A 27,597-nucleotide genomic window follows, 5' to 3' on the forward strand; every position below is an offset into this window, starting at 1 on the left:
ACCTGAATTTCACAGGGTGGTTACAAACCCCAGAGTGAGCACACAGGTCAGGGTACGGCCCAATGCACTTCGGGAGTGCAAGGTGGGTATCAAGAGATGCATTTGACCTTCTGAAAACTGCCCAGCTGTGTTTTAAGGTTATACGGTGTCAGGCTACATACTTGAGAGACGTTGTTCACAGAGAAGTACCTGCAAGCCAAATCTGTACTTGTTTCAGAATTTAAGCTGCTTTAATATGAAGGTAATGTTTTTGTAGTACAAAACACAAAGGATTTGGAACAGAGAGGAAGGAGGGAGGGAGGAGGTTACTTTTTGCAAAGGAATGAGCTTTGTATTTCAGCCTGATGAGAAAATGGAAGGAGACTGAAGTCATGTTGCTGCACGTTCTCATAACAGCTTTGCTTCAAACATTCAAAGCCTTGAAAGGCTTACGGGGGTGAGGAGCTCCTCAAAGATCTGAAATACTCCCTGGTGGATTTTAAAGAGTGCGATTGTGCAGCGGTCACCCTGCTTCTAATGAGTGATGTTCCTTTTGAGTTACGCTCCTTTCTTTGATCTCCCTTTTAGATGGCTACGCTTGGGGAAGCCCGATTGAAGGAGATGGAAGCGTTGCGTTCTCTGCGAGCAGCAAACGAATTGAAGGTGCTGTCTAGTGAAGAGGATGCAGAACTGAAAGTCTGTCTGTGCCAGGAGGAGCCGGCTGCTCCCATGATACAGTGTGAACTCTGCAGAGGGTTCTTCCATACCGGCTGCGTTTCTGTGCCCAACGTTTTGCAGGGACCTCGTGTGTGGCTCTGTCCGCACTGTCATCGATCAGAAAAGCCACCTTTAGAAAAGATCTTGCCATTGCTGGCCTCCTTGCAGCGTATCCGTGTGAGGCTTCCCGAGGGGGATGCCTTACGGTATATGATCGAGAGAACTGTGAACTGGCAGCACAGAGCGCAACAAATGTTATATTCAGGGAATCTAAAACTCATACAAGACAAAGTTGGCTCAGGATTATTGTACAACAGATGGCAAGCCACAGCAGGCCAGTTGCCAGAGACAAACAAGGTGAGGCTGAGCTGCGTTTCCTTGCAGCGGGTGGTGTGTGGTCAGCGAGAACAGTCTCTAACACCTCTCTGAGCTCGTGGCGCCCATATACAAACACTGGCAAGGCAGGCTGTTTGTGTGTCACTTTACTGATACGAGGAGTTTGGGTTCTGCTGTGACAGCCAGGGTATGAGTGTCCTCCAGCAACAGCTTCATGTTCTCCTGCTGCTGGAGTCCTGGGAACAATGACTCCTGAAGGGCCTATTTCCCCTTCTCCTCCCAGCTCCTGCACTCTCAAGTGATGCTATTAATGACAGCTGCTGAAGTATTGTTTCTGGAGTGCTTAGTATTCAATTAGTCTTTATATTCTGTTTTTACAAGTATTTCAATATAGTGTTAAATCTTGAGAATTAGTAACGGAGGCACGAACTGTCCAGTCTGTTACCAGCTTAGCTCTCAGATGAGGTGGTTTTCAACAGGGTATTTTCATCCATTACTGCTCCTCCTCTTATCACTTACACTACAACTCCCAAGCTGAATATTTTGCTAACATTACTGAGTTAAGCTACAGCAACAGTTTCAGGTGTGGTCATGAGGGAGTTTCACATGTCCTCCAGTAAAGACCTTTCAGCAAAAAGCGTGGGGAAAGTGGGAAATGGGTTAAGCATTTCTAGCTTTCATGAGATGATAAATGCAGAAAAAATCTGAGACAACAGGTCTGTGCAGCACAAAAAAAACATAGAGCACCCCAAAATGAAATGCACTCTATTGCTTTTACTTTTTGATTGAAACAGCTTAATTTTGCTAGTCCAACCCTGTTATACAGTTAGCCTGTGTGTTTGTGTTTTCACGCTCAGTTATGATAAAATATAGAATGTGCCACATGTGCTTGACGAGGTATTGTAGCTGCTTCTCAGGTAACTCAGCTGTACCAAGTTGCTTGTGTTGACCAAATTTTTCAAATAGGCAAACCTAGTTTTAGAAATCAAAACCATATTTAGGCATCTAAGAGAGTTTTCCTGATAACTCAGCTTCAAAAATATATTTTTGCTAGACCTACTAGTGTAACTCAAAAGAGCCGGACAAGATTTTGAGCATGTAAGTTGATGTTTGGGCCAGAAATGGAAGCAGTAAGTTTAGTTTTATTAGCTCAGTGAGGTGCTGTGGGGTTCCTCCAACCTGAAAACAGTCTCACCGGTTTTTTTTCTGGTGTAGAGCTCAAGTCAGTAAACCTCTAAATCAAGGTAACTAGCAGAGCTAGTTCAGGTCCTGTGACTGCATTTCCCAAATCAGAAGTCCCTGGGAAGCTCAGTGCAAGAGCATCTGACCACAAGCACCAGCTCTGGTCCCTTGCTGTGCCTGGGCCACGGAGCCTTCCTGGAGACAGTGGCACTGGGGTGGCTCAGAGGTGGCCTCCAGAGCCATCTTGGCACAGCAGCCAAGCTGAAACTCTGGTCTCAAGGGGATTTGAGGTGGTTTTTTGGTGAATTCAGTGTCTCAGCATTGCTGTCCTGTCTTGTAACAGTTCTATTTTCCCTGTAATCTGGGGTGATCCAAGACTCTCGTTCCTCCAGAGAAGTGCGTAGCAGTAACCGCTGGAGTTGGGCTGCTTTGGCACTGGCCAAAGTGAAGAATGTGGAGCATTTAGATGAGTTGGGGAAAATTCACTTGAAAAACAGTTGTGAGAACTGATGAGAGCCAGATTTTCGAAAGGGTCCAGACACTTGAATTAGTGAGGTAGTGGGTATTTTGGAAAGCATCTGGTGAGACACCTTTCTGACACTCGTGAGTCCAAAACTGACACTTGCTGGCTTGTGTGAGTGGCCTTTGCATATGCAAGCACACGGTTTGCCGTTGGCATGTCTGCTGTGCGTGCTGGGGTAAGGAGAAGTCTTCCAAGCAGTTTGGCGTTTCAGCAGAGCAAGGTAGTGAGCAATCACTTCTTTATTGTGAACAAAAGGAGGAAACTAATATTTTACCGTGAGTCGATCCTAGAGGTGAAGCCCTCGCTTCCCAGTCCGGGCTTATCCTGCAGTGACTGCCTGTGCCAGGGCCGGTTCCTGAGCTCTGTGGAAACGATAATTTACACCTAAGAATTCTGGCAGTAAAGTTGGTTTTGCCTGTTTCCAGTGTAGGATGAAGGATTTGGGTTTACTAGATTGAACAGTTTCTAGGAATATAAGATTTAAGCAATTGTAGGAGAAACAAGTATTGATTCTATTGCAGTTATTTGACACTTCAAAACTACGTTTAGTGAAAATATCGATGCGCTTTGTTTTCTAGGTTTCCCAGACAATTGGAGCAATGTCATTCTCCATGCCTCATGACTGGGATAACAGAACCATATATTTACATTCTCCATTTTCTACAGGACAGCACTGCATCCCACTTCATGGTTTGTAATCGTTACTTTGTGGTGGGTTTCCCCCCCTTCCTTTCTCCTGTGTTTGGTGGTGGAGAAGAGAGTGTGTCCTGGCCAACAGGAGATGGCTGAGGCAGGGAGGCACGTGGCTGCACTCTGCATCTGGTTGCTTCTCCCATCCCCTCAGCAGCTTTGGAACTTAATGTCTCCAGCTTTGGCAAAGGGGTAAATTTCTCAACAATACAGATTCCCACATGTAATGAAACGATGTGGTGTGATAGGACAAGAGGTATCAGTTGAGAACTGGCCTCTTCCAACTTGACAACGTGCTGCAGCCAGCCACGTGGGCTGCAGGAGGGGGAGGGGAGAGACCATTGAAATGGTAGGAAGTGGATGGGAATAGGTAGTGCTGGAGGCCATGGGGGACTTAATCCACAGGACACGAGTCAATGTAAGTTTTGCAGCTGCATAACTGTCACAGACACTTAAGTTTTCATAGGTGCTGCGGCTGCTGCTGTGCTCCAGGTCGCTCTGTGCAGGTTTTCCATGCTCCCTAACTCAGACGTTGTGTTTTTTGGACTAACACTGACACGCTATAAATTGCATCATTTTACAACTGTAAAAGAAATTCTTTCCTCCTGATGCATAATGATCCGGGGACACAGGTCTAGTCTTATCTTCATGTTTTCAAGTTAGTGCAGCTTAGTCTGTACTAATATTACACAAGGCGCTTCAGTTTAATGTTACAGTTAAAATCCAACAAGGCAGGCCTTTGTTCTGCAGGGTTTATTTTTCAGGCTATATTTGAGTTGTACTGAACACTATATTAAAAAGCTGTTACTTACACAGTGGTTTTGGTCTCCCCTAGCTGTGACTGTTTGAAAAGCCCAGTGCAAGTTCTGAAGCTCGATAGCAGCACTGGGTGATGACTGTACAGCAGGACTCAGTTGCAAGGCTTGTCCTCTTGGCTCTTCCTCCTCTCTCAGCTTCACTTACAATTTCACTCAGTTTGTTCACCTTACCCACTTATTACGTAGTGAGGGGATCATCACGCTTCTTGTAGCTTCAGAAGCAGGAGAAATGGCCAAAAATGATGGCAATTGCTTATGCTCAAATCAGTAAAAAATGCAAGCCAGGAAGGATGCTGAGCCAAGTGCAGTAACTTCTGTGCAAGCCTTTATCTTTTTAACTCTGCTGTTAAAAGTGAGCGATGAAGAGGGAACAGATAAGAGTTAATTCATACAGTTGCAGATTTAAAGTCTGTTGCAGTTGTGGTTTGTTTTTTTGTGGGTTTGGGGTTTTTTTGTTTGCGGGTTTTTTTTTTTTTTTCAAATGTGCTACCAGAGAAGAATTTTCATTATCTGTGCAGTTCTCGTTAGTGCTGACACTGAAGAATTCCTTTTCTCCTCTCTCCCTGTCTTTCATAATAGTCATTAGCACAGAGCTGGATGAGCTGATGATGGAAGCCCAGCTGCTACAGGTTTCTCTGCCGGAAATACAGGAGCTGTACCAGATCCTATTCACAAAGCAAAGCCCTGTTTTGCAGACAGAGCAGAGGTCATCCGTTGGACCGACAAATGAAAAGGCAAGTGTCTGACAGCAGCAGTGAGCTTGGGGTCACTTCGGCGTGGAGGCTCTGCCTGAACCCATAAGCTTTACAAAGAGGTTTGTCTGTGTGGCTGTACTTCCATGAAAATACATTTTCCTCATTCAAAAGGAGTCAGGAGGTCAATAACTTAACAAATCTGTTACAAACTATTGAATAAACTTGTGGCCTAATATGGTTTTGCAGTTTGAATCTGGTTTTTGTGGTCACTCTGTATTTTAAATTGTTGTGGGACAACCAGGACCTAAATACATCTATCCTCGTTTGTCTCTTGTCCTGTATTGTAGAGGCTTTCAGAGAGAGCTGCCTTTGAAGCAGTGGACTCGGGGGAAGGAAAGGAGAATCCTTTTTTCTATAAGTTCTGTCACTGGGGTGTGACCCTATCCTATCCTTTGCTTCTCTCACACATCCCACTTCTGGTGAAAAGGCAGTGCTCTGTCAAACGCTGCTCTCTTACTTAAGCCTATTCCTAAAAGCAGGGTTTGGAACAACAGGATAATGAGTGTTAGTTGCATGCTTAAAATTTTGCCAAAATATCTTTCCAACAGAATGAGTGTTGCCGAGGAAAAAAGGATGGAATTAGTTACATGGAGAGAAAACTAAAGCGTCGTTTTGAGAGAGAGAGCTTCTGTGATGAGAAGAGAGCAAGAGTAAAAAAGATGAGAACACCCAAGAAGAAGAAACTAAAACTGAATCACTCAAAGGATCTCTGTACTAACAAACTGGAGAGAGAGCGGGAGCGTCTCTTTGAGATGCAGCGTTCCAGTGAAAGCCACTTGCTTCCCTCAGATGTGTCATTCTCTGAGCAGGAGGACTCGGAGGATGACGATGCCATCTGCCCTGCTGTGAATTGTCTGCAGCCTGAGGGAGATGAGGTCAGTAGAAGCAGACCTGCTGTGGTGGTCTGAATGCTGGGATCTGGGGCGTTTGGCTGCCCTGAAACTGTTTGCCGAAATACTAGTTAAAAAGAGAGCATGAGGCACTTGAGAACCCAGAGACAGTGTCTGCTGCTGCAGGGACACGTCTAGTTAATGACCCTTCTCATCTTCTCCCAGAGCAGCCGTGCAGCTGGGACTGGGGAAGGCAGGTGAACATCTAAACATCTGCATGGAATCGGGAGATGGGCTGTGCAGACACTGCACTCATCTCTGCCCTTGAAGTAGAGATGTAGGTAGATTTTGTGGGTTGCAGCCTTTCTGTGGATGGGGGCAGTGCCGTGGGGCTGCCTGGAGTCCATCCTGACTGGAGAGTGGAGATGAGGGACATCTGATGCCTGTGAGCCTGTGGTGAAGTTGCCTTCCATAATCATGCTGTCAGTGGGAGAGCAACAGGAGAGGGATAAGGGAAGTGTGCCCTCCTCTCTCCTTCAGAGGAGCTGGACTGCAGGAGTCCAGAGAACAGTGAGCACGGTTGAATATCCAGCACTAGCCAGTCGTAGAACGGGACATTTCTCACTCAGATGGATTAATCCCCAAAATGACTTAATGCTCTGGGTGTTTGCTTGGTCCTTCGCTGAACACCAGTGTGTCTGTTCCCCATTAGGTGGATTGGGTCCAGTGCGATGGCAGCTGCAACCAGTGGTTCCACCAGGTGTGTGTGGGCATCTCTCCAGAAATGGCAGAGAAGGAGGACTACATCTGCATCAGCTGCACTGGGAAGGACTCTCAATATCGGAAGTAAAACTCCCCATAAACCCTTCAGGACTTGAATAAAGAAGGTTATCAGTTTTCCAATAAAGCCACAGGGGCTGGTTTAAGAACCAGATTGCAAATGGTGCTACTTCTATCCTTATGGGATCATTTTCCAGAACTCAAAACAGTTTTTGACACTTTTGTATTTTCCCTTGATCTGTTTGTGGTTGTTGAGGTTTGAGATGCTGACTGTTTAGCAGGGGTTTCCACCAATTTGGAAGGCATTTGAAACATGCACCTTTTATTGTACAGCGTTAAATTACCTCTCTGGGATCTACCGGCGTATTTAATTCAGCTTGGGTTAGGTGCAAAACAACCTGCACCACGAATTTTCCAATAAATCCTCTTGTGAGGAAATCCCTGTTTACTCTGTTTAACTCCTTGGAGACTTTAGTTTTTTTCCACTTTGTTTTTCGTAGACTAGGTTTATTTATCTGAGCAATAACTTCTATGTCTGGTTTCAGTGACTGGAATGACAATTCTGAACAGCGTGTTGCTTCTAGCATTGGTTGATGTACAGAAAGCAAATGTTAGATCCTAGTGTCACTGATGGCCCAGTGATGTAGAAGACAGGAGAAAAAAAAAGGTCTGTAAAGTAATTGCCACAGCTGTATTTTGGCTTTCTCCTTTTTTGGGTAGCTTGTATCAAATGTTGCAGTTTATATTGTGGAATAAACCCCTGGTTATGTTATAAAATTAAATGTTGGTGTTTTTAGAGAGCTTGAACTGCAGTTTCATTTCCCTCTGGATCCATATTGATTGCATTGATGGGTTCTCTTATTCAAGAGAAATGCATCTTTTTTAAAAAAAAAGCAAAATCAGTGATATTTTCTTACTTGTATATTCAGCTTTGGAAGGAGAAGGCAGAGCAAAACATTTCGCATACCAAAAAAAAACCCCAAACACAGACCTTTTAAAGTTCGGGGTTTTTTTTTGCAGAGCTTTTCCAAAACTGAAGTGACCTGCCTGTTAGGTGAATTAACAGGATTAAAATAAAAAGGATTGAAATGATGATTTGTGGTTTGGCAGGGGCAGGAATGGGGAATTCAGGCAGGGGCAGCTCCTTTGGCTTCGGAAGGAGAAACTTGCCTTGCGGCGTGCGCTGCCGCTGGCTCTGCACGCGTGTCCTGGTGGCCCCCAGAGCGTCTGCCTGGCCGTGGGAGGCTCCCGTCAGCCGCTGCTGCTTGCTTTGAGGCTGAAAGCCTGAAGAATAAGGAAGGTTCTGGACTGGTTACAGTTCTATCAAAGACTGTTTAGGGACCGTAGCCTGGTGGGTATCGGGGCGGTGCAGGTGGTGGCGGAGCAGTGCTGCCTTGGAAGGTACGGGATCTCTGAGGAGGTGAGGTGGTTTGTTTAAGCCCGTGAGGTGCTCCACGTGGGGCTGCACCTGAAATCCTTTGGGGAACAATTGCTCACGCAGAACGTAGCTTTGGAAGTGGCCTGGTGACCCTGGGGTGGTTCTGTGGCCTGCTAAGAAGTGGAACTTCTGGAGCCCTGGAAGATGGGAGGTCTAGAAGATCTGTGTACCAGGGTATGCACTATCCTTATGACATCCTGCCATCACCAAAACCGTGGCAGTATTGGTATTCCCTCCGTTCATCATCAAGAAGAATTTGCTGGTAGATTTTTTTTTTTTTTTCCTGATGGTTTGAGACCTTTTCCCATGAGCAGCTACAGGGCGTTGGGCAGAGCCTTTAAGCCATATGTAGCGGATACCGACGTGGTGGATTTGTGTGGTGAATCAGAACTGTGCAAGAATTCTGGTGTCCCAGGGGGGTGGGTTTGGAGTTTGTTTTTTGAACATTGAGCATGCTTTTTAGTCTCACGTTGTTTTTTTAACTGTTAAAAGAATTTTCAGCCTGGCACAGATGATTTGTCTAAAAGTGGTGCTGGTGGGCGAAGACGACCTTGACCACGTGTACATCACTGATCTGTAATTCCCTTTCAAAGGGGGCAGATGAACAAACCTGAAATACAAAGAGCTTGCACAGTGTTTTGATGTAGCTGAAAATGTTTACAGAAGTTTCTCTCCCAGTATCCCTTTTTTTTTTTTTTTTTTTTTTTTCCCATTGAATGAATTGCTGTCTAACAAAAAGTGCTAGAGGAAATATGATGCAGTTAAGTTTAGCCTGATGATTCAGTACAGGACCAAGGGAAAGTTGTCATGTTGTGGACTGTAGGGGCCAGAGGAGACCTTTGTGGTCCTGACAAGAAAATCTAGCATCAGGATTAAGAATGCAATAGAATTATAGCATGATGTTCTGGAAACTACCACATCGTTGCTTGAAAATTTTCAAGAAATGGAAACCCCACTCCCTGGGTGACCTGTGCCTAAAATACAAGATCTGCTTGAGGATTTGCATTTTATTTCCTGCTGGAATTGTGACCTTGGGAACAGGTGGCTGGAGGTTGCTGCAGAGATGGTGGTGACTGCTGTGCCACGGGGCCTTAGATTTCATCCCCATGTAGATACTGCGAACTTGATTAGGTTAGGGTTTGATTTTTGTCAAACTAAATAAGCAAGAGATTTGTTGCTTGCTTCAGGGTGGGTTCTTCTGTGAGCATCCCTTGCACATTCCTAATCAGGGAAGATGATGAGGGCAGAACATCCCCAGCAGCAGGGTCTGTTGGGGTCAGCCATCCCTTTCACCCCTCCTCTTGTCCATCCTAGATTGTCAGAGGCTAAACCAAAACAAACAAACAAGTCCTTCCCATCCCATTCTGCTTTTTTTTCTTCTTTTTTTTTTTTTTTTTTTTTTAGAACAAAGCAACAAAGTACATCTCCCTAGGTTGTTCAGATCCTAATTCTTTAATAAGAATAGCTTATGGCCTCTACGTTAGTTTAATGATAAAATAGGACAAAACCCAAATTAGTTACCCTACCTTTTATTTAAAGCCTGCCTGTACCATCCATCAAGACATTAGGATTGTTTGTTGTGCCACATTTAATCTGCTTGATGGGCATTTTCTTCGCCTCATAAGGAGCAGACTAATACGTGCCCTCCTGCGACAGTGGTGGTCACGTACAGCACCAGGAAGGCAACTGATCTGAAGGAGAGGCAAGGTTTTGGTTCCATCTGTTCCTGGTCTTAAACTGAAGCCCACAGTGCTCCAGGATTTAGTTCCTGAAGTTTCTAAATTGTTTGAATTGGGCTTTCCAGCACTCTGACCCCCGTCTGCAGGGCAGCCCTTCGGGCCTGGCCCTAGTTTCAGAAGCCAACGCAGGATGAAGGGGCTTCGTGACTCCCAGCACAGGTTGGGGATGCCTCGAGTCCAGTCACCGAGCACCGCGGAACTGGCCACAGGAGGCAGGAAGACTGGAAATGATGGCTGCTGCACTGTGACCCACAGCGGCAGCCAGGTGTCCACACAGATCTGCAGCCTTGGATGGGTCCCTGCAGAAGGTGGGAAAAGAAATTTTAGATAGTCATGTCGGCACTTGCCTAAATGAAGGTGTCTGAAGCAGTGCTGGTTTTCTTGACACTCTTCTTGCACCACCGCGTGTCATCTTTTCTCTACCCGCACCCAGGCAATGCGCACACGGCATTTATTGCCACAGGCAGAAACCGCTGCTGGAATTGCGCTATTGGTGTGATCAGTGGTCAGCCCGACTGGCCTCCATCAAAGACAAAAATGTGTGGAACAAAGTGGAGAAAAGAGGGATTTGATACAAACTTCTTGTCTCAAACAGTAATCGAGTCCGTCCCTTCCCCAGCGCCTTCTGGCTGATGGCCCACGCTGACACCTCTGCGATGGGAAGACGGGCAAGGTATGCTATTGAGGGATAAAAAGGGTTCCAGAGAAAAGGATGTCATTTCTTAGGGACAACACATCAGTCTCTAATATTCTGTATACAGTTGAAATTCAGGTGTACAAACGATTGATTCGGGGAGGGGGAATGTTCCCTTTCCAGCTGTGGAGCCACATGTTCGCATGTTAAATGGCACCGAGAGGGGAAAACCAGAACTGAAATGTTGTCTGTGCGTCGTGGGACTTCAGCAGTCACTTGTTAGCCTGACCCAGGGACAGGAAGGGGAGATGTCTAATTCTGACTAAATACATAGTAACAGTGAATTTTACAGCTTGACACAAAAGATGCTCTTTGTTCCAGCTGACCGTCTGTGGAGGACGGTTTATGCGCTAGTGCACTGCAGGGAAAAGGGAGTTCCAGCGAGGGACTTCAGCTGCAGCCAGAGCCCTGCCAGGGCAGGGAACGGATCAACAAAGAGAAAAGCAATGATGAGAGTTTCAGCTGCTGTATCTGCAGCAGGAGATGTATCTGTGGGACACAACTACATGTCACAGGGGATTTAGGAAGGGAAGATCTCCAGAATATACACACAGGCAGCAGCTACCTGGAAGCAACATGAAGGAGCAGAGATGACTCTTCTGTGAGTCTAGAAATGAATGTGCTTTTCCAAGAGAAGAGTTGAGTTTACAGCGTTGAAGAATAGATTTATCCTTTCTTCAGAAGTGAACAAGCCGCATATTGAGAGTTCTCCTCTAGGACATAAACATGCCAGACTCTGAAGGCAACAGCCCCACACTGAGAAGAGCATTAATAAAAATAAAAGCTGCGTCTGAAGAGGAGATAGAACGGTCACGCTAGACTAATAGCACGCAGGTTCAACACTCAGCTTCTATTCAAGACAGACAAAAAAGGTATCAGTGGGTTCCATAAAAAGATCGTGGGTAGAAGGAACAAATATTTTATGGGGGAAAAAAAAAGCAGCATGTGTGATGATGTGATATGCTGCTGGGTCCAAAACTCCCAAGTGCTGAGAGGAGGGTTTGCTAAAAGGTGGTTGAAAAGAAATAGGTGCAGCTTCATGAAGGTACCTTATGTACCTCAGTTTTTCAAGTTCTGAAATGTTTCTTAATCCTACTACTTATGGTAATGTTTTTAAAGGTATTTGGCTGTTTAATCACAATACTGGGCCAGATCTTGTGTGTGTATGCGTGTGTGCTTGCATCCAGATCTATGTGAGCTAGGCATCTAAAATCGTATGAGTATTTTATAAAAGCTAGTAAAAACAGTAGCTCCCTGTCTACAGAACACCTAATTTGCTCAAAGAATATTTCCACACCCAGGGTTTGTTGAGGATAAACCCAATGTTGAAAAGTATTTGTAGCGTGTTTGGGCTGCTTTGGTGTCTGCTGGGCTTTGGGGGTTTCATGTTTGTGTTGCTGCCTGGAGTTAAATTTTAATCAGGTGGGGACAGGTCAGGCACGTCCCACGTTATGTCCCTGGTAAGTTGGGTTGATGCTGTGCCTGTTCCTTGTGCTGGCCCCCATGTCTCTGGGAGGGTTTTTGCTGTTAACACCAGTCCCCTGTCTGCTGCACATCCTTCTGTGGGGTCTTCCTTGGCACAGGTTCACAGGGGAGCTCAAGGGCTTGTGTGCCTCACCTGTGAGTTGAAACATCACAGGAGGAAACAAGGAGTTCATCATAAAATATCTTTTCGTGATGAGAATATAATATTTTGTGGTGACTGAATTTTCTTCCCCTAAAGCATGTCAAAAGAAAGATGAATGTCAGAACCCATTTGGCTTTGAGGCAAAATGGATGGCATTTGAAAGACGAGCTCCGAGTCCGCTGGCTTTGCAGGAAGCATCTAGGCAGAAAATATGTGAAAAGACCATGCAGTGTACAAAACACATGGGAATTCAAACCTGAAAAAGCCTGGCAGATTCAAATAAATGTAACTTCTACAAATACAGAAGGATAAGTTGGAGCATTCAGGGCAGTTGTATGGTCACTTGAGCAAAAAAGTATTATGGGCCAGACAAGCATTGCTGTGGGATACCTACCCCTCCTCTCCCTAAAGCGCATCCTTGTTTTCTGCGAGATGTTAGGAAGTGCAAAGAAAACAGCTCTGACTTGTGATCATTTTTGTCACTTCTTAACAAATACGTGCACAGACGTGTCTGTTCTGACGTGAGCCAGCCAGCACTGGGTGCCAGCGGGAAGTCTGGTGTGATAGTCCTGGGCCTGTCTCACTGATTTCGGGGCGGTAGGAATTTGCTTGTGTTTTCCACTAAGCCAAAATACTAGAACAGTGCGAAGATGAGCAGATGACCCCCGGCTAGCAAGAGTTACACCCTGTACAAACATATGTTTGTTCCTCCAGCAGAAGCAGTGTTTTGGATTGGGAAGAAGAGAGAAAAGTCATCTTTATATTCACCCTGTAGAGAACCCGGGTGCTCACCGTGAGCAGGCAGCCCCAAGGGATGGGGGTGTGCGTGCCCTGGCCGTGCTGGCAGCTGCCAAGACCCAGTCTTCGCCTTTGGGTGCAAGCAGCACGGCTGAAGCCTGCTCTTCTCCTGCTCCTCTCCCCGCAAAAATACCAACCTAACTTGGTTGTACCTGCGCCCCTGATTGGGAATGACCTCTGCTGTCCCCAGCCTGCTGCCAGGGAGTGTGGCGTGGCTTGGCATGGGCTGTGGGGAGTGCTGGGCATTGCCTGAGCCGTGGCCCTGTTCAGTTCAGGGGGAAAGATCTGCCCCACTTCCCTAACTTTAGCAGAAGAAAATCTAACTTGGTGGTGCGGGTGATGTTTTTATAACTGTCATGGTGGACTGATTTCACTTAACTGCAGTTGTCTGGAGAGCATCTAGTGTAAGCACAGAGGCGCTTCTGGAGAGCCGTTCATGCCCCCTCACTGCCTGCTTTGGCTGTGAAGTTGCCTTCTGAAGAGCTGTTGCTGCCACCGGGAGCCCACGCAGGGCTGGGGTGGGCACAGGACGGGCCCCAGCCACCATCAGGGCTCCCCTGAAAGGAGGAGCTGCGGCCAAGGGGGTCCCTGCCTGCTCACCAGTTTGGCTGTCCAGCCTTGCGTGGCGCAGGGGAAGGGCTGGAGCGAGGCGGGGAGGGGGTGGCTGTGGGACAGGGACGGTGCCGCTGTGCAGTGGGACCTGAACCCAGCCTGCTGTTCCTGCAGTATTTTGAGTTGCTCTTTCTACTTGTTGAGAACTTGAACTTGGGTTGCAAAAGTCACATGCATGATTTATAGGAGCATTTGCTTGCATCACTCTTGACAAGAATGTTTAAAAATATATTGGTGGGAAGGAATGTGACTGGACACGTTATCCCAGAGGAATGGACTCTGAAGAGGCTGGCAAAGCTGGCTTGGAGTAAAACACAATACAGAGAGCGATGAGTGGGTAGGGAAAGGAGCAACACTAGTGCACAAGTGGTGAGGTATGCTTAATTGTTAAATAGCACCATGACATGAAAACCAGATACTGCTAGTGGTAGCCCATCTATTACTAGGTGTAAGAAAGTATGGACTAGGATATTGTTTATTAAGATTTATGTTAAGCATAATGTAAAGACTAGGCGCCAGATGTCCAGGATGCCTCTTGTGAAAGATAAGATAACCGCCAGACAGAAACAAGACAGACGACCCCATATAAAGATATATGAGTAAGGGGTTAACACCTCCACTACTTCATGAACACGAAAGTAAAAAGTATAAAAAAGGACTGTTTAAACTGCTCAGGGCGGCAGTTGGTGGAGCGCAGACTCCCCTGCCGTCCAGCGCTGTTTTTGCTCATATTCTACTTGCTATAATTAATAAAATTTTAATTGGATTATGATCAATTGTGGTCTCAATTTATAACACTAGGTAATCACTTGATACTCAGGTAGTTGCTTGAGTAGGGACAAGGACCAGGACCAGCTACTACTCAAGCAGCTTTCAATCAGTGTGGCGTGGGCAGGGAGATCGCCCCCCCCCCAGTGCCGGGAAGAAGGACAGGCTTCCTCGGGAAAGAGCAGCTCCTCGCGGCTGGAGGGAGGCTGAAGGCACAAGAGACCTGTCGGGAAGGAGTAAGAAGTGTGTACCGCAGCCGCTGGCACCGCGGGGATGTCCGAGCGCGGCTGCCGTCCCCGCCGCCTCCCGGCTCGGCCCCGGCACCGGCCCATGTTCGCACACAAACCGCTCCGGGGCCGGGCTGCGGGTCCGCACCGCGGGGGGGCCGCGGGATCCCGGCAGCGCCGCGGCCCCAGCGGGACCCGCTTACGGGTGCCCCTCGCCGCCGCCCGGTCTGCCCGTGCCGGCGCCGCTTGCTCGCGGCGATCTGTGCAGCCGCCCGCACCGCCCGAGGAACGGCCGTACAAAACGGAGCGGGAAGCGGCGCGGCGCCCCCCGGCGTGCCCGTGGCTGGAGCAGCTGCGCCGCCCGGCCCCCCGCCTCACACAGCGTCGCTCGAACGGGAACCGGGAACCTGAGGCCTCGCTGACCGCCCGGGGCCGCGGGGTCCTGAGCAGCTGCCCGGGAGCGCGGCCCGGCCCGGCCCCGCACAGAACGCGGCAGCGGGGCGGGCAGGACCCAGCCCCCGGCGCCCCCGTGGGGAACCCTCGTGCCCCTCGAAGGCGAAACTGAGCCGGCTCGGCCCAGGCGGCTGCGCCCCGCGGCGGGAGCCCGAGGCCCTCAGCGCTTTCCCCGGGCTCCGACCCACCCCCGGCGCCCGCTGCCGCGGGAACACGCCGGCTGCGAGGCCCCGCCCGGCCCCGCCGCCGAGGTCCCGCCGCGCCGCCGGGGGGCGCTGTGAGCGGCGCGCGGAGCCGCGGCGTCCCCTCTGCCCGGCGGGACGCTCTGCGCCGCTTCCGCGCGTGCGTGCGTGCCGTGCGTTTGGCGCGCGCGGCGGCCCGGAGCCCGCGCGCGGTGGCGAAGCTGGGGGGGGGGGGGGGGTCGATGGCGGGCGCGGCGGCGGCGGGCGGCGGCGGGGGGCCGGGGCCCGGGCCGGGGCCGGTGGCGCAGGGGCTGAAGGAGGCGCTGGTGGAGACGCTGACGGGGATCCTGTGCCCGGTGCAGGCGGTGCGCGCCGCCGCCGAGGAGCAGGTGAAGGTGCTGGAGGTGACGGAGGGTGAGTGAGGCCGGGCCGCGCTGAGGGGAGCGGGGCGGGGCGGGGCCGGGCCGTCCTCCCCGGCACCGGCGCCTCGTGGCCGCGCCTTGGCCTCGGCCAAACTTGCAGCTGCAGCGCTCGGGCCGGCGGGGAGCAGGCGGTGGCGGCGGGCCCGTGCCCGGCGCCCCCGAGCAGCCCCTGCCCCGCCCGGAGGCCGGTGCCGCTCGGCGGGGCCGCCTGGGGCCTGCGGCGGGGCCTCCGAGGCGGGGCGGGCGGGACGGCGGCTGTCGGTGCCGGCGCTGCCCGGGGGGCGCTCGGAGCGCGCTAATGGCAGGACGGGGAGCGGGCGGCGAAGCAGCGACCCCGCTGCGCTGGGCACCTCTCCCGCCTGGGCCGAGGCCCCGGGGCCGGTCGCACGGCGGGCGGGGCGGTCCCCCCGCTGCACGTTGTCAGCGAGCCCTGTCCCGCCGCGGCGGTGGCCCCCTCCGCCTCTGGCCCTGCGAGCCCTTGTGCGGGCCCCGGTCCCGCAGGCGGGCGGCCGTGCGTGGCGTGGTTTGGGCTGAGCACGGTCTGGGCACAGCTGTACCCTCATCTTGTGTGAAACCCTTACACCGGTGCTCCGTTCTGTTGTGGAGAGCTACGGAGATGCAGGACAGTGGAGCTGGATGGCAACTGGCCTACGGCTTTGAAAAAAATACAGCTTACAAGAGCAAGCACCTCAAATTCAAACAGTCTCTCTAATTATTCCATTACTCATCTGGCCTTTTTATGGTGGCCCTAAGCTGGTTGATGCACTTGATGCTTTTCCTGGGTGGAAGCTACCGTTAAAAAACCTATTGATGGTAACGTTTAATTTTACTTCAGCTTAAATTTTATGACCCATCCCAAAGAACTGGAATGTGCGGAAACCACTGGAAGATTTGCAGGTGATGTGTTGTGACAGGAGCTGGGCACTGGAGAATACAGCCCTCAGATGTACCTGTGGCCTGGCAGCTTGATGGGCTGGTTGTTCATGTACCCTCTGGGAAATTTTGCCTTACCTTTGCCTGATTGTGCCATTTGGAAAGTGTTTCGTGAAGTGTTTTAAAGTCTTTCTCTACCTGAACTATAGGTCAGAAATGTTATTGGAGGTTTATAGTAAAGAGAAGGAAGGTGTAAGGCCGTGACGGGGTCGAGGATAGTGTTGTGATGGACACATGTGATGAGTCTGGGAATGAGACTGGGGTGATGAGGGGAAGGCAGATTGTTTGATGAAATGTTTCATGTTGTGTGGTCCCTTAACATGTGCTTGTTAACACTCTCAGGTTAAGTCTTCCTTGATGATTACCAGGAAACATGGGTTGCCAGTGCAGCTATTGGAGGTTTTAATGAGTGATTTCCTGGCATTGCGATGGTACAAGTCTGGAAGTCTGTGAGGTTTGTTGACCCATAGAGCCTTTGCCTTGCAAAGCTACTGCGGTCAGCATGCTCTTCACTGGCAACTTTTTTTTCCCCCAAAACACGAGTTTGTGTGAGATTTCCAGAAGAGAGTATTTTTGAGGGCTCTAGGTGATGGATGTCCGTAAGGTCCCTTTGAGAGCCCAGGAATGCAGCAGAAATATATTTGGTGGATAACATTAAGGGCAAGAGGAGTGGAGTCATCTATGTTTCTGTTTTTTCACGGTTTTACAAATATCCTAAAGTCACCCAATACTTGTCTGCAGTTGCAGTCCCAGAACTGCGCAGGTCTCTTGCAGGACCTGTACCCATGGCCTGGAGGAGGCTACAGAGCACCCTCTCATGCAGTTTGCAGGTGGCACCAAACTGGAGGGGAAGCAGTTGATGTCCTTGAGGGCAAGGCTGCCACCCAGAGACCCGCTGCCGGAATGGACTGAGAGGAACCTCCTGAAATTCAGCAACAACAGATCGCAAGTTCTGCACCTGAAATAGGAGAACCCACCACAAGGATGTGGTTCAGGCACTGCCTGGCTGGGGAATAGCTTTGTGGCAAAGAGCCTGGAAATCATGGTGGCCGCTGAGCTGGACAGGGCCAGCAGCGTGGCCTGGAGGCCACCTGCATCTGGGCTGCATGAACAGGATCAGAGGCAGTGATCAGCCCTCTCTAGTCAGCACTTGTTAGACCACACTGATGATACTTGTCTGGTCTTGCTCCCAGCCCCCCAGTACAGGAAGGACGGTGACGAGCAGGAGTTCAGCAAAGGGCTGTCAAACCCGCTGGGGAACTGCAGCACTTGACAACATGAGGAGAGCTGGGGCAGAGGGGTTTTCCTGTATGGAGAGGAGAGGGGGTTTTGGGTGGATCTGACAGCAGCTTCTGGTAGCTATGAGGAGGTTGTCAAGGTGCTGAGGGAATGGAAGGAAGAGGATAAAGGAAAACAGGAGCAAACTGAAGCAAGAGTTCAGACTGGGTATAAGGAGAATTTTTTTCACTGTGAGGAGAGCCAAGCTTTGGAGCAGGTTGTCTGTAGAAGCTGTGCCGTTTCCATCCTTGAGTATGATCTGCCTAGAAAATGCTCTGAGCAACCTGATTTGGTGCTGCTTTGATCATAGGGGTTGGACTAGAGATGTCCTGAGGTCTCTTTCAGCTGAATTATTCTGTGCTTCTGTGACTCCTCTTCTCTTGTCCTAGTCAAGCAGCATGCGAGGGAGTCTCCTTTCTTTGCTTTCTTAGGTATGGAAAGACTTGCAAAAACCAAGAGGAGGAACTAAAGGAATAGTGTTTGCCAACACTGTATTACTGAGGTAAAGAAATGTAGATCATATGTGTCAGAAGTACTTTAAAGAAACAAAAGATGTAGCAATGTGAAGAAGCTGAAAGTAAAAGTGAGGGCAGTGAAAAAGAGCACAAGTGTTGGCACTTTTAGTGCAAAATAAATGAAGGTAGGGCAAAAAAAAAAGGAAGAACTTGTTAAAGACATAAAACTTGCGATGCTTTCGAATGTTGCAGAGGCAGAAAGCATTTCAGAGGTGTTCATAGCCACCAGGTGATGTGATGTGCAAGACACATTAAAGGAGCATAGGGCTGCAGGAAAGCTGAATTCCTTGTGCTGGCGTTGACTTAACTTGCCCCATTGAAGGGCCTCTACAGGAGTCACATGGGAGAATCCATGTCACCTTAAAGCATGAGTAGAAGCACTTTCACTTGCTGGTTTACTTTAGACAGCAAGCGCTACAGGATGGATCTCCCAAGAGTTTTAAAGGGACTCAAACATTACATTACTGTGCTCCAAATTATGCTGTAAAAATTGCCACTTAAGGTCATTTAGGGACCAGATAAATTTAAGTTGGTAAACACAGGACAGCTTTTAGTAAGGGCTCTAAGGTGAGGAGTGGAGAGGTGAATGTTGGGGTGGTTACAGGTGAGTTGGCATGGCTTTTGTACTGCCTGTAATAGTTAAAGTTATGGCAAGAGTTGGAATGCGTAGAGCAGAGTACATGAGATTGTTGTGGCAGAGTTGATCTGTGTTTAATAGAGGAACTGTTGAAGAAGTCCTGGAACTACCAAAAAGCTTTTAAAAAATTCACTTACTGAAACTTGTTGAAGAAACTAAACTGCTGTTGACACCTCTTGAAGTAATAACTGATTAAAAGCTTGAAGAAAAGAGGTAGCAGTGACTGGTCATGTTTCACACTGCAGGGGGGTAATCTAGGGTCCCACATGAAGCTGGACTGCACAGCACATCTGTAAATGATGTGGAAAAGAGTCAGTAATTGTGTGGCGAAGTTGCTGATAGTGCTGTTCGGTCTGGCCAGAGTGAGAATCGATGGCAAAAATTACAGAATGATTTCACAAGAGTAAGTCGAGTGTGCAAACGGTATGTGTGGGCCAGTGTTGGTCAGCGAAGTAATGCTGGGAGAGGAGGACACAGCCCAGATGATACCTTAAAAAGTAACAGGCTGTCCTCACTATTGTCACTGGGAGAAGAAATCCCATTGTCAGTGTGGAGAGTTTCCCGAAAATACCCATTCACGGCTCTGCCCGTGCTCAGAAAGCCAAATGGACCATTAAGGAGGGAACAGAGAACAAAGCCCGACATAAATTCCTCATGCTTCTGCAGTCTGAGTGCTGCATGCATTACTGGCTTGCTGCTCTCAGGAGGGGTAAAGCAGTGCGGTAAAAAAGCAGCACGGAGACATTCACAGGCGTGTGGAAAAGCTGCTGTTCTCAGAAGGAGCGAATGCATTGACTTTTCTGCCTGTGAAAGACTTAGCAGAATTGGAGGCTCTAAAATCATAAGCAACAGAGAAGGTGAGTGGGAAGTGATCGTTTATGACTTCTCATAAAGCTGAGGTGAGGTAAAAATGAGTCCGAAACAAGCAGAAGGAATTAGGTTGTTTCCCCTCCGTGTGCAAAATGTGGAACTCGTTGCTGTTGGATGTTAGAGGTAGAAATGGTTTAAAAGTGTTTTGACGTTCCTGGAGGGGAAAAACCTCCTCACCAACCATTGAACACGGTGGCTGGATACAAACTTGCTTTCAGGCAGTTCCTAATGCCAAGATTTCTCAGGAGGTGTGTTGGGGGAAGTGTTGCTCTGCCCTCACCTTTTTTGTAAGCTGTTTGCAGGTAGGGTTTTGTAATGCAGTTAAGCCCATACAGCAGTTAGCTCTCCCTGGGTGCTGTGGGCTGCCCCGTGCTAGCCCCCGCTCTCTTCCATGCAGGTTTTAGCCAGGTTGAGATGGTTCAGTTTTTTGTGAGGATGTAGTTTGCTCCCTGGAGCAGGTTGATAGTGGATCTGGCTGGTGCTTGTACAAGGGGATGGGCAGAAATGCAGTCAGAGGTGAGCCTCTGGAGCAGGCTGAACTGTCCAGGAGAGTCTCCTGTCTCACTCGATACAGCTGTTCTGGAGGAATATGGGATGTCAGCTTTGGGGTAGGGAATGTGTGGTGGCAGTTTCTTCCTGCCATGTCACCCTTCAACAACTTCCAAACATGTCCCCAGAAACTCAGCTTCTTTCCTGCTTCTGCATCTTCTGTCTGCTGAGAAAGTGTAGGAATAGGCACCACCTGACAGCTTGGGGATGGGAGATGTGTTATTGTCAGCTTCCAGAAAGGTGGAAGTTCACCTGGTGACCTTTGTTGTCTCTAGGTTTTAATGGAACATAAATAAAAGCGTTGCCTGGACTGTTCAGGACAGAAGGTGGGGGAAATGAGGGCTCCAGGCTGCGGAGCGGTGCTGCTGTCTGTGTGTCTAACTTGGCTTGACTCCACCGTTAACTTGTTCCCAGTGAAATGGGAATGGTGTTTCCATGCCCCCTTTATTTAGTCTGTCCAGGTAACATCATACACCATCTCTGACGGTATATGTGTGCGCACTACGGCTGATGTCATTACGACAACTTGAGGATAATTCTGTAATGTGCAAAAATAATCTCTTGCTCTAGGTCTTCCTATATTGGAGAACAGGTATGGAGGCCAAGCCATCTGCGGGAATGTCAGAGCAAGGACAGTGTCGCTCTGCAGGAGGTGCACGTCCCCCAGAAGGGATCACACTTTGACCCTATGAAGAGGAGCAGTGTCTGTAACGGAGTCCTAAATTATGCTGATAAGGAGATTTAATGCCAGCTTCTTATACAGCTGAAAAATACTGCTACCAGCTTTCCTGGTTAGATAACGAGTTTGATGGTGACGGTGTTAAGTCTCTGAGCTATCAGATCCTGTGCTCTGGAAGTGTGGTGGTCACTCCAGGCTGCAGAATTGCCTTTTTTTTGCCTGTCTACCTTACCTGTTTGTTTGCCATTTTTGCAGTAGAAAAGGCATTTATAAGGCTGTCTTCAGCGTGGCTTGTGTTGTGATAGCCTGTGTATGGAAAGGCATCTTCAGCTCAGTCCTTTGCGAGGTTTGTTGCCAGAAGCCAAGATATGCAGGTGGCTCTGAAGACGGTGCTGACCTTAGCAAATTGATTCATGTCAACCTGGGCACTCTGACCCTCTTTAAAGTTTCTTGTCCATCTTGTTTGAGACTAGTCCCAATGCTTTGATTGGAATGTCATCTCAGTTTTGAATATTGGCTTTACAGGTCTTGTAATTGTTCTTTAAGTATCTTTCAGAGTAGGTGGCTCCACACATTTAGATCGATGGTTTAAAACTCCACTGAATCTCTGATGATATTTGCATGATACAGCTTGCTGTCCATTTGTATGAGGAGAGCAGCTATAGGTACAATGATAGCATGAAACTCGTAGCATCACTTGTGCTTCACCAGTTCAGCGTGCTTTTGCTGATGGTCAGCTCCTTCCCGATGTAAGTGTGTTAATGCATATGGCTTTGAGAGTAATTTCTGTATTGCATTGGGTACCTCCTTGAATACATGATTTTGTGCCATAAAACCAGAGTATTGTGTGGAAGAAGGGATTCTGGAGACTTGACTGTAACACGTGGTTGTATGGTGGTCTCTTGGCTGTAACTTGAATTGTGGTAGAGTGGATGATGGGCAGAACTGGGTGGAAATCTGTGTATGGATAAACTGAGCTGGATTTGTAACAGAATTAACATTTTAATATTAAACTGAATTTTTAACAGGGAAATTGAAACAATCTGACTTTCAGGAAGAAGGGTTATTCACAGCAGTAAATGCCATTATTTGCACTGTGAAATGCTGCAGACATGCTGAGTGTAGTGCGAAGTTGTGAAAAAGACATTTCAAGTGAGATGCCTAAAGCCATCGCAGATGCTGGGGAGAAGTGGCCTTAATCTTTCTGTCCTTTGCTGAGAAAATACAAAAATACAGTTGTAGTTTTCAGGGGTGTCCTGAAGAAGAGAGAGCTTTTGGAGTAGTCGTTGAGCATCATGATGGATGCTGAAGAAGTTCCTCAAAGAAGCACGTTTGTAGCATGTAAAAACTATGGCTGGGCTTTAGGTACTTGCTTGGCATTTCTCCCTAGTCTGTCTGCAGATGCTCTCCATGTTCTGCACTGGTCTGACCCCATGACTGACCCTACTTTGAGCAGGAGGTTGGACAGGATGACCTCCCGAGGTCCCTTTCAGCCCAAATTACTTTATGATTATGTTATTTGATGTGAATAAGCTGTAAATAATATGGTCAAGTTTGTATTCATAAACCAATATTCATTTTAATGCATAAATAAGCTTGTAATTGTATAGCGACAAAGGGGTTAAAATGTCTGAAAGATCATATAGACTGTTCTGGCGAGAAAGTTGCAAATCTCTGCAAGGGGAGCTGTCCTCCTTATCTGCAAAGCAAGCTGCCCTACCAAGGAGATAACGGGACAGCTGGATGTCCCTGAGTAAAACTACAAGGGGTATTGTAAAAAACCCTGGGAAAGATTTCTACAAGTCTGCCAACTCATCACTTTTGAGACCTAAGGTGAAAAGTACACCATGAGGAAGACCTATGGCCTTCCTCCCATAGACTACTGCCCACATTCTAAAGACCCCGGCCCACAATTTTTGGAAGAATCTGCGCAAGCGTGAAAGACTGATAAGCTAATTAGCATACGAAGCGAGGGTAGGCGGGTTCAGGTAATGAATATGTATAGGCGTTAATGGAATATTCATTGTTTCATTATATAAATATAAGATAATCTGCCCCTCTGGGTGTGTACGATTGGTGGAAGGATCCCCCGTACACCCGGCGCCGACAATAAAGAATACTTAATCACTAAGAAATTCTGAAGACGTTCTTTAAAACATATTGAAAACCAGTCCTGTGGAAAACATTGCCTGCGTAGCTGAAGACTGATGCACAAGGAGTGGGCAGATGTTGGGTGAAGGGAGTGGTCTGTTTCTGACACTGCTGCGGTTGTGAGGTCTGGTCTCTGCAAACTGTATGATGTTTTAGTTTGGAGTGTTGGTGGCCGTGGTGCAGTGGGTTCACCTGGGTTGGCTGCAGCAACTACCAGGGCCTCTGCTGCTGCCTGTCTCTGTTGGCAGCAGAGGCAACTACAAGGGACCTGTAGCAGCTCCCGAACGAGCTCTGTGTGGACGTGCTGAGCTGGACTCGCTCGGTCAGTGCTGACCCACTTCAGCAAGGCAGGATGTGAACTGCACTGATTCGGTAGAAAGTCCTGCTCATTTGTTTCTCCTTGGTTGCTTAATACTGTTTGGTTTGGTTCGGTCTCACTTAATTTCTCCAAAAAGCTGGAGATGAAGAGGTTGCATGAACTGGTTGTGTGGTAGATGGAGCTTGTTTGTGAAGGAGGAGAGTTGGATTTCACTAATATTGAGGTTAATGGAGGAGAAGCAGAGCTGGGACGAAAAGTGTTTGCTAAGTGTTCCCTATGCCAGCCCCTTCATTAAAAGTTTCTAATCTTTTGGTTTTACAGACTTCTATCTTGGGTAGAAGACTTGGTGCTTCTGATATCTCAAATCTACAAAATATAAGTGGAAGAAACACCAAGGGATGCGTTTTAACTGCAGTTATCCATGATAAAGACACAAAGTTCCTAGCCAACTGGGAAAAAACCAGTAATAAACCAATTCTTTGAGAATAGAGGAGCCAATGTAATTTCAGTCCCCAGAAAGATTCTTGGACCACGTCATTAAACAGCTCGCCAGTGTCTGCAACATAACAGGATAAATAGGTGCTATGCAGCAAATGCTGTTTTATATGATCTTTTCTTGATAAATCCATGTAATTTTTCTTTGATGGGAGAGCTGGCTTATTGCTTAAACAAGCAAGCGCTGTGCGTGAGTGATGTGAGTTCAGTGGGGTTCCTGATTTTGCCACAACGGTTATTTATCAGTTAAGAGATGCAGTTTTGTAATATTTTTAAGATACACAGTTGGCTGAAAGCCTGTGTGTAGAGTAGTTATCAGTGGCTTATTGTCAAACCCAAGGGGCTTTTAAGACAGCTCTTGGTCGCTGCCGTAGTGAGTATGCCTGTAGTTACCAACAGTGGCACCGCAGTCTGCTTGGGAGGCAGAATTAAAAAGATGTTGGAAAACTGGAGAGATGGCCTAAAATCAGAAACAAAATATTGTAAATCAAGTGCAGAGTACCATATGTAAAGGGGAAAAATCAAATGCAGATATGCAAAGTGATTTAAAGATGGCAAAATAGTCATGTTAGTGAGTTACAACTATGTGAAACCATTGCATTTATTCTGGCTTCTTAGTTCATACACACCCTTTAAAAATGTGGCTGTAATGCAATGCCATACTCAAGTCTGGAATATTGCAGACAGATAGAAGAATAATTACTGCTACTAGTTAAGAGGAGTATTATGTTAAGAACTCCAAATGAGGCTCCCTGCTTTTGCACCTAGGATAAGAGGGTTTTTTTCTCCTTTTCTAAGGAGATCTATGATGAAAGGTTGAGTGTAAGCATGGAAAAGTGAGAGGCAATTCTCTCCCAACACAGAAAAGCCTTTACAAGTGAGGTGGATGTTAGGAGAAACTCAGATAACTGCATTTGTGAAGCACTCAAAAATGCTGCTAAGGAGAGTTGCAGAACTCCTTTGAGAAGAATTTTCTATACGTTTTTGTTGGGGATGCTGTCAGCACGTTTAACCTATCCACAGGAGTCAGGTTGTGCTAAAGGGACCTCAGGGCATACCTTCTGCTCCACAGTTTCTAGAACTAAAATCTTAAACATTTCTTAAGAAGACTAGTGACATTAAATGAAATGTTTAGTCCAGTTGTCAGCTACCCGGAACTTAAAGTTGCAATTTTAAGCTCATGTATCATGGCATATGGATTTACCATACTAGAACAGCTGCTCTTCCTGCTTTTTATTTCCTGTGCTCAGTCATGAACAGAATTGTTACAAGCATTTTAATTTTGCCTTTGTTACAGAACTTGTTTGGCAATTGAAAGAAGCTCTTGCTTTTTCTGGACAAATTTCTGGCTGGAGAATGTCCCACAGCCTGAACGATTGTACAGGCAGTTCCTGGTGTCAGTGTGCTTGGGCAGGGTTTGCTCGGGAAGGCGCTTGGTTCGTTCTCAGCTGTCTGAGGGTGTGATTTGGGACAGCTGAAGTGATCTTTCCAAAGCACTCTCTGGATGAACCCGGCTGGTCCCAAAAGGGACTGCTCGCTGATGGTCTTACTCCATCCTAGATCTTATCCACGCATCCTTCATGTAGGAGCTTGACTAATGATGTTACATTGTAGATATGATTTTATTTTAATTTGTTTTAAGTTGCAAATAATTTGCTTGTTACCAGCCTGCACTGCAAAACTTTTTGCCTGCAAGAGAAAGGAATAAGCTGAAAAAATAAATGAAGTTTGTGCGGAGAGCATAGGGGAGAGTTAATGCTCATGATTCATTTGAGTAGCTACACTATGGAATTGTCTTCTTCCCACATATGAGTCATTCAATTGGTATGATGTCTTTCTCCAAAAATCTTGATGAATTTTGCTGTGTGGGAATAGAAGTTATGATACTAACAACTTTTTTTCTTTTCTTGCAGAATTTGGTGTTCATTTAGCAGAACTGACTGTAGATCCCCAGGGAGCTTTGGCCATCCGTCAGGTGAGTTTACCTGGAACTGCAGAAAAAATTTGGGTGGTATTTTCCTTGGTATTTAAAATATTCTCTCATGTTTCCAGGTGAAAAATTGGAGGTAGTTTTCTATTACTGCTTCTCTAGAAGAGCTTTACATCTCTCTAGAGTTGTTACTTTCTTTATCAACATTATTCAAGTGTTAACCTTCATTATAAATAGAGCTTTTTTTGGACTTAATAAGCCTGGTGCTGAGACAGTACTGTACTGGGAACGGGCACGACTTATTACATGGATGGTAGGCATCAGCAAGCTGAAGTGTGGCTTCTTTGCAGCAGCTTTTGCTGTAGGTGTTTTCCTCCTTGAAAAGCAAGTTTAGGTTCAGTATTTCTTTAGTTAACTTGTGGCCTGTATCTTGGGCCTTTGTAGAGGTGAGTAAATGAAGCTGACCCGCCTTGGGTCAGTGTTGTACAGGCCATCATTGCTCAGTGAACAGTCATCAGTTCATCTTTCTACTGTGGTAGCTTTTTTCTGTCCGTTTCACAAAGATTTTTTGTGTTTTTGGCAAGCCCTGTTGCCTCCCTAAAAGCAGCGTGGTGGGACAAGGGGCTGAGCAAATGGGTCAGGGGTGACGCTTGCCATGGTTGCAAGATTTGTTGGTGATTCTTGACCTCTCTTCTAACGCAGCTAGCATCTGTCATTTTGAAGCAGTATGTGGAAACTCACTGGTGTTCTCAGTCAGAAAAGTTTAGACCTCCCGAGACCACAGAAAGGGTAAGATTTGGTTTCATGTTGTCTACTTTGAGACACTTTATCCATCAAGAATATTGATTTTGTAGGTGGTTTAAAAAGTGCCAGTGCACTTGTGTATTTGAGGATTAATGGCTTCAGTTAAGGTTTTCTGACATTTTCCACTTTGAAAATCTGTTTTCAGTTGCTTAAAACAACACTAGACTTGGGAAGCTTGGGCTAATTTCTGTAGGAAGAAATCAGCTGTAATGTTTCTGCTGCTCTAAAAGCAAGACTGGAAGGAAACTGCTTTGTAAGTTTTACAAATACTGGTTCTGGCAGTCCTTTTTCAGAGATTTGCCAAAACTTGTGGGTTTTGGTTTGGGACTTAGAGACTATTTTCCCATGACAAATTTCAGTTTAAAGGTCTGCTGGGTTTCATTAAAAACCTGTTCAGTAGGAGTATCTAACAGCTAAAATGGCCAGAGATTCTAGCCCTTTACTGCTTTGACTGGACTCTCTCTTGCATCTAAGGTATGATTCATCCCATTCAGAGATAATTGCTTGAAATAAATCTTGTGAATTATGCCCCAGAAGTGCTGTCTTTTTTTCCTGTCCCTTCAGGGTTGGGTGACTAGTTCTTGTTTACTAAAATCTTCCAAAGTAAGCAAACATAGTCCCTGACACTGGAGCTGGGATTTATCTCTGCTAACTCTGGATGTCTTCCATGTAGCTATCTACATCCTGTCTAGTTGCAGCTGTGGGCTATTTACTGTATGCTTGACCAAGTGCTCTGTGTGAGAAGAATGCTATGTTAAAACACACCGTGCAGTTTTCTGTAAAAAAAATTATGGGGTGTAGTGTGCAAGTTTTGTTGTCTCGAGTGGTTTTGTAAAACCAAAGTTGAATCAATATCAATACCTATGA

The 27,597-nt window shown here is 47.3% G+C and overlaps 2 protein-coding genes across 2 annotated transcripts in view; both read left to right on the plus strand.

Moving 5' to 3' along the window:
• The window catches only part of KDM5B (lysine demethylase 5B), a 55,356-nt gene extending 47,946 nt beyond the window's left edge, over positions 1 to 7,410 (plus strand). Inside the window, exons 23-27 of the mRNA XM_080367436.1 lie at positions 568 to 1,053; positions 3,316 to 3,427; positions 4,825 to 4,979; positions 5,549 to 5,875; positions 6,543 to 7,410. Coding sequence (XP_080223562.1) covers positions 568 to 1,053; positions 3,316 to 3,427; positions 4,825 to 4,979; positions 5,549 to 5,875; positions 6,543 to 6,680 — 1,218 coding nt within the window. The 3' untranslated portion in view covers positions 6,681 to 7,410. The remainder of the gene's footprint in view (positions 1 to 567; positions 1,054 to 3,315; positions 3,428 to 4,824; positions 4,980 to 5,548; positions 5,876 to 6,542) is intronic.
• Positions 7,411 to 15,375: 7,965 nt separating this feature from the next.
• The window catches only part of IPO9 (importin 9), a 39,611-nt gene continuing 27,389 nt past the window's right edge, over positions 15,376 to 27,597 (plus strand). The window contains exons 1-3 of the mRNA XM_080367447.1: positions 15,376 to 15,562; positions 25,910 to 25,971; positions 26,629 to 26,715. Coding sequence (XP_080223573.1) covers positions 15,391 to 15,562; positions 25,910 to 25,971; positions 26,629 to 26,715 — 321 coding nt within the window. The 5' untranslated portion in view covers positions 15,376 to 15,390. The remainder of the gene's footprint in view (positions 15,563 to 25,909; positions 25,972 to 26,628; positions 26,716 to 27,597) is intronic.

Source organism: Falco punctatus (assembly GCF_963210335.1).
Source record: "Falco punctatus genome assembly, chromosome: 17".
NCBI classification, from domain to species: Eukaryota; Metazoa; Chordata; class Aves; order Falconiformes; family Falconidae; genus Falco; species Falco punctatus.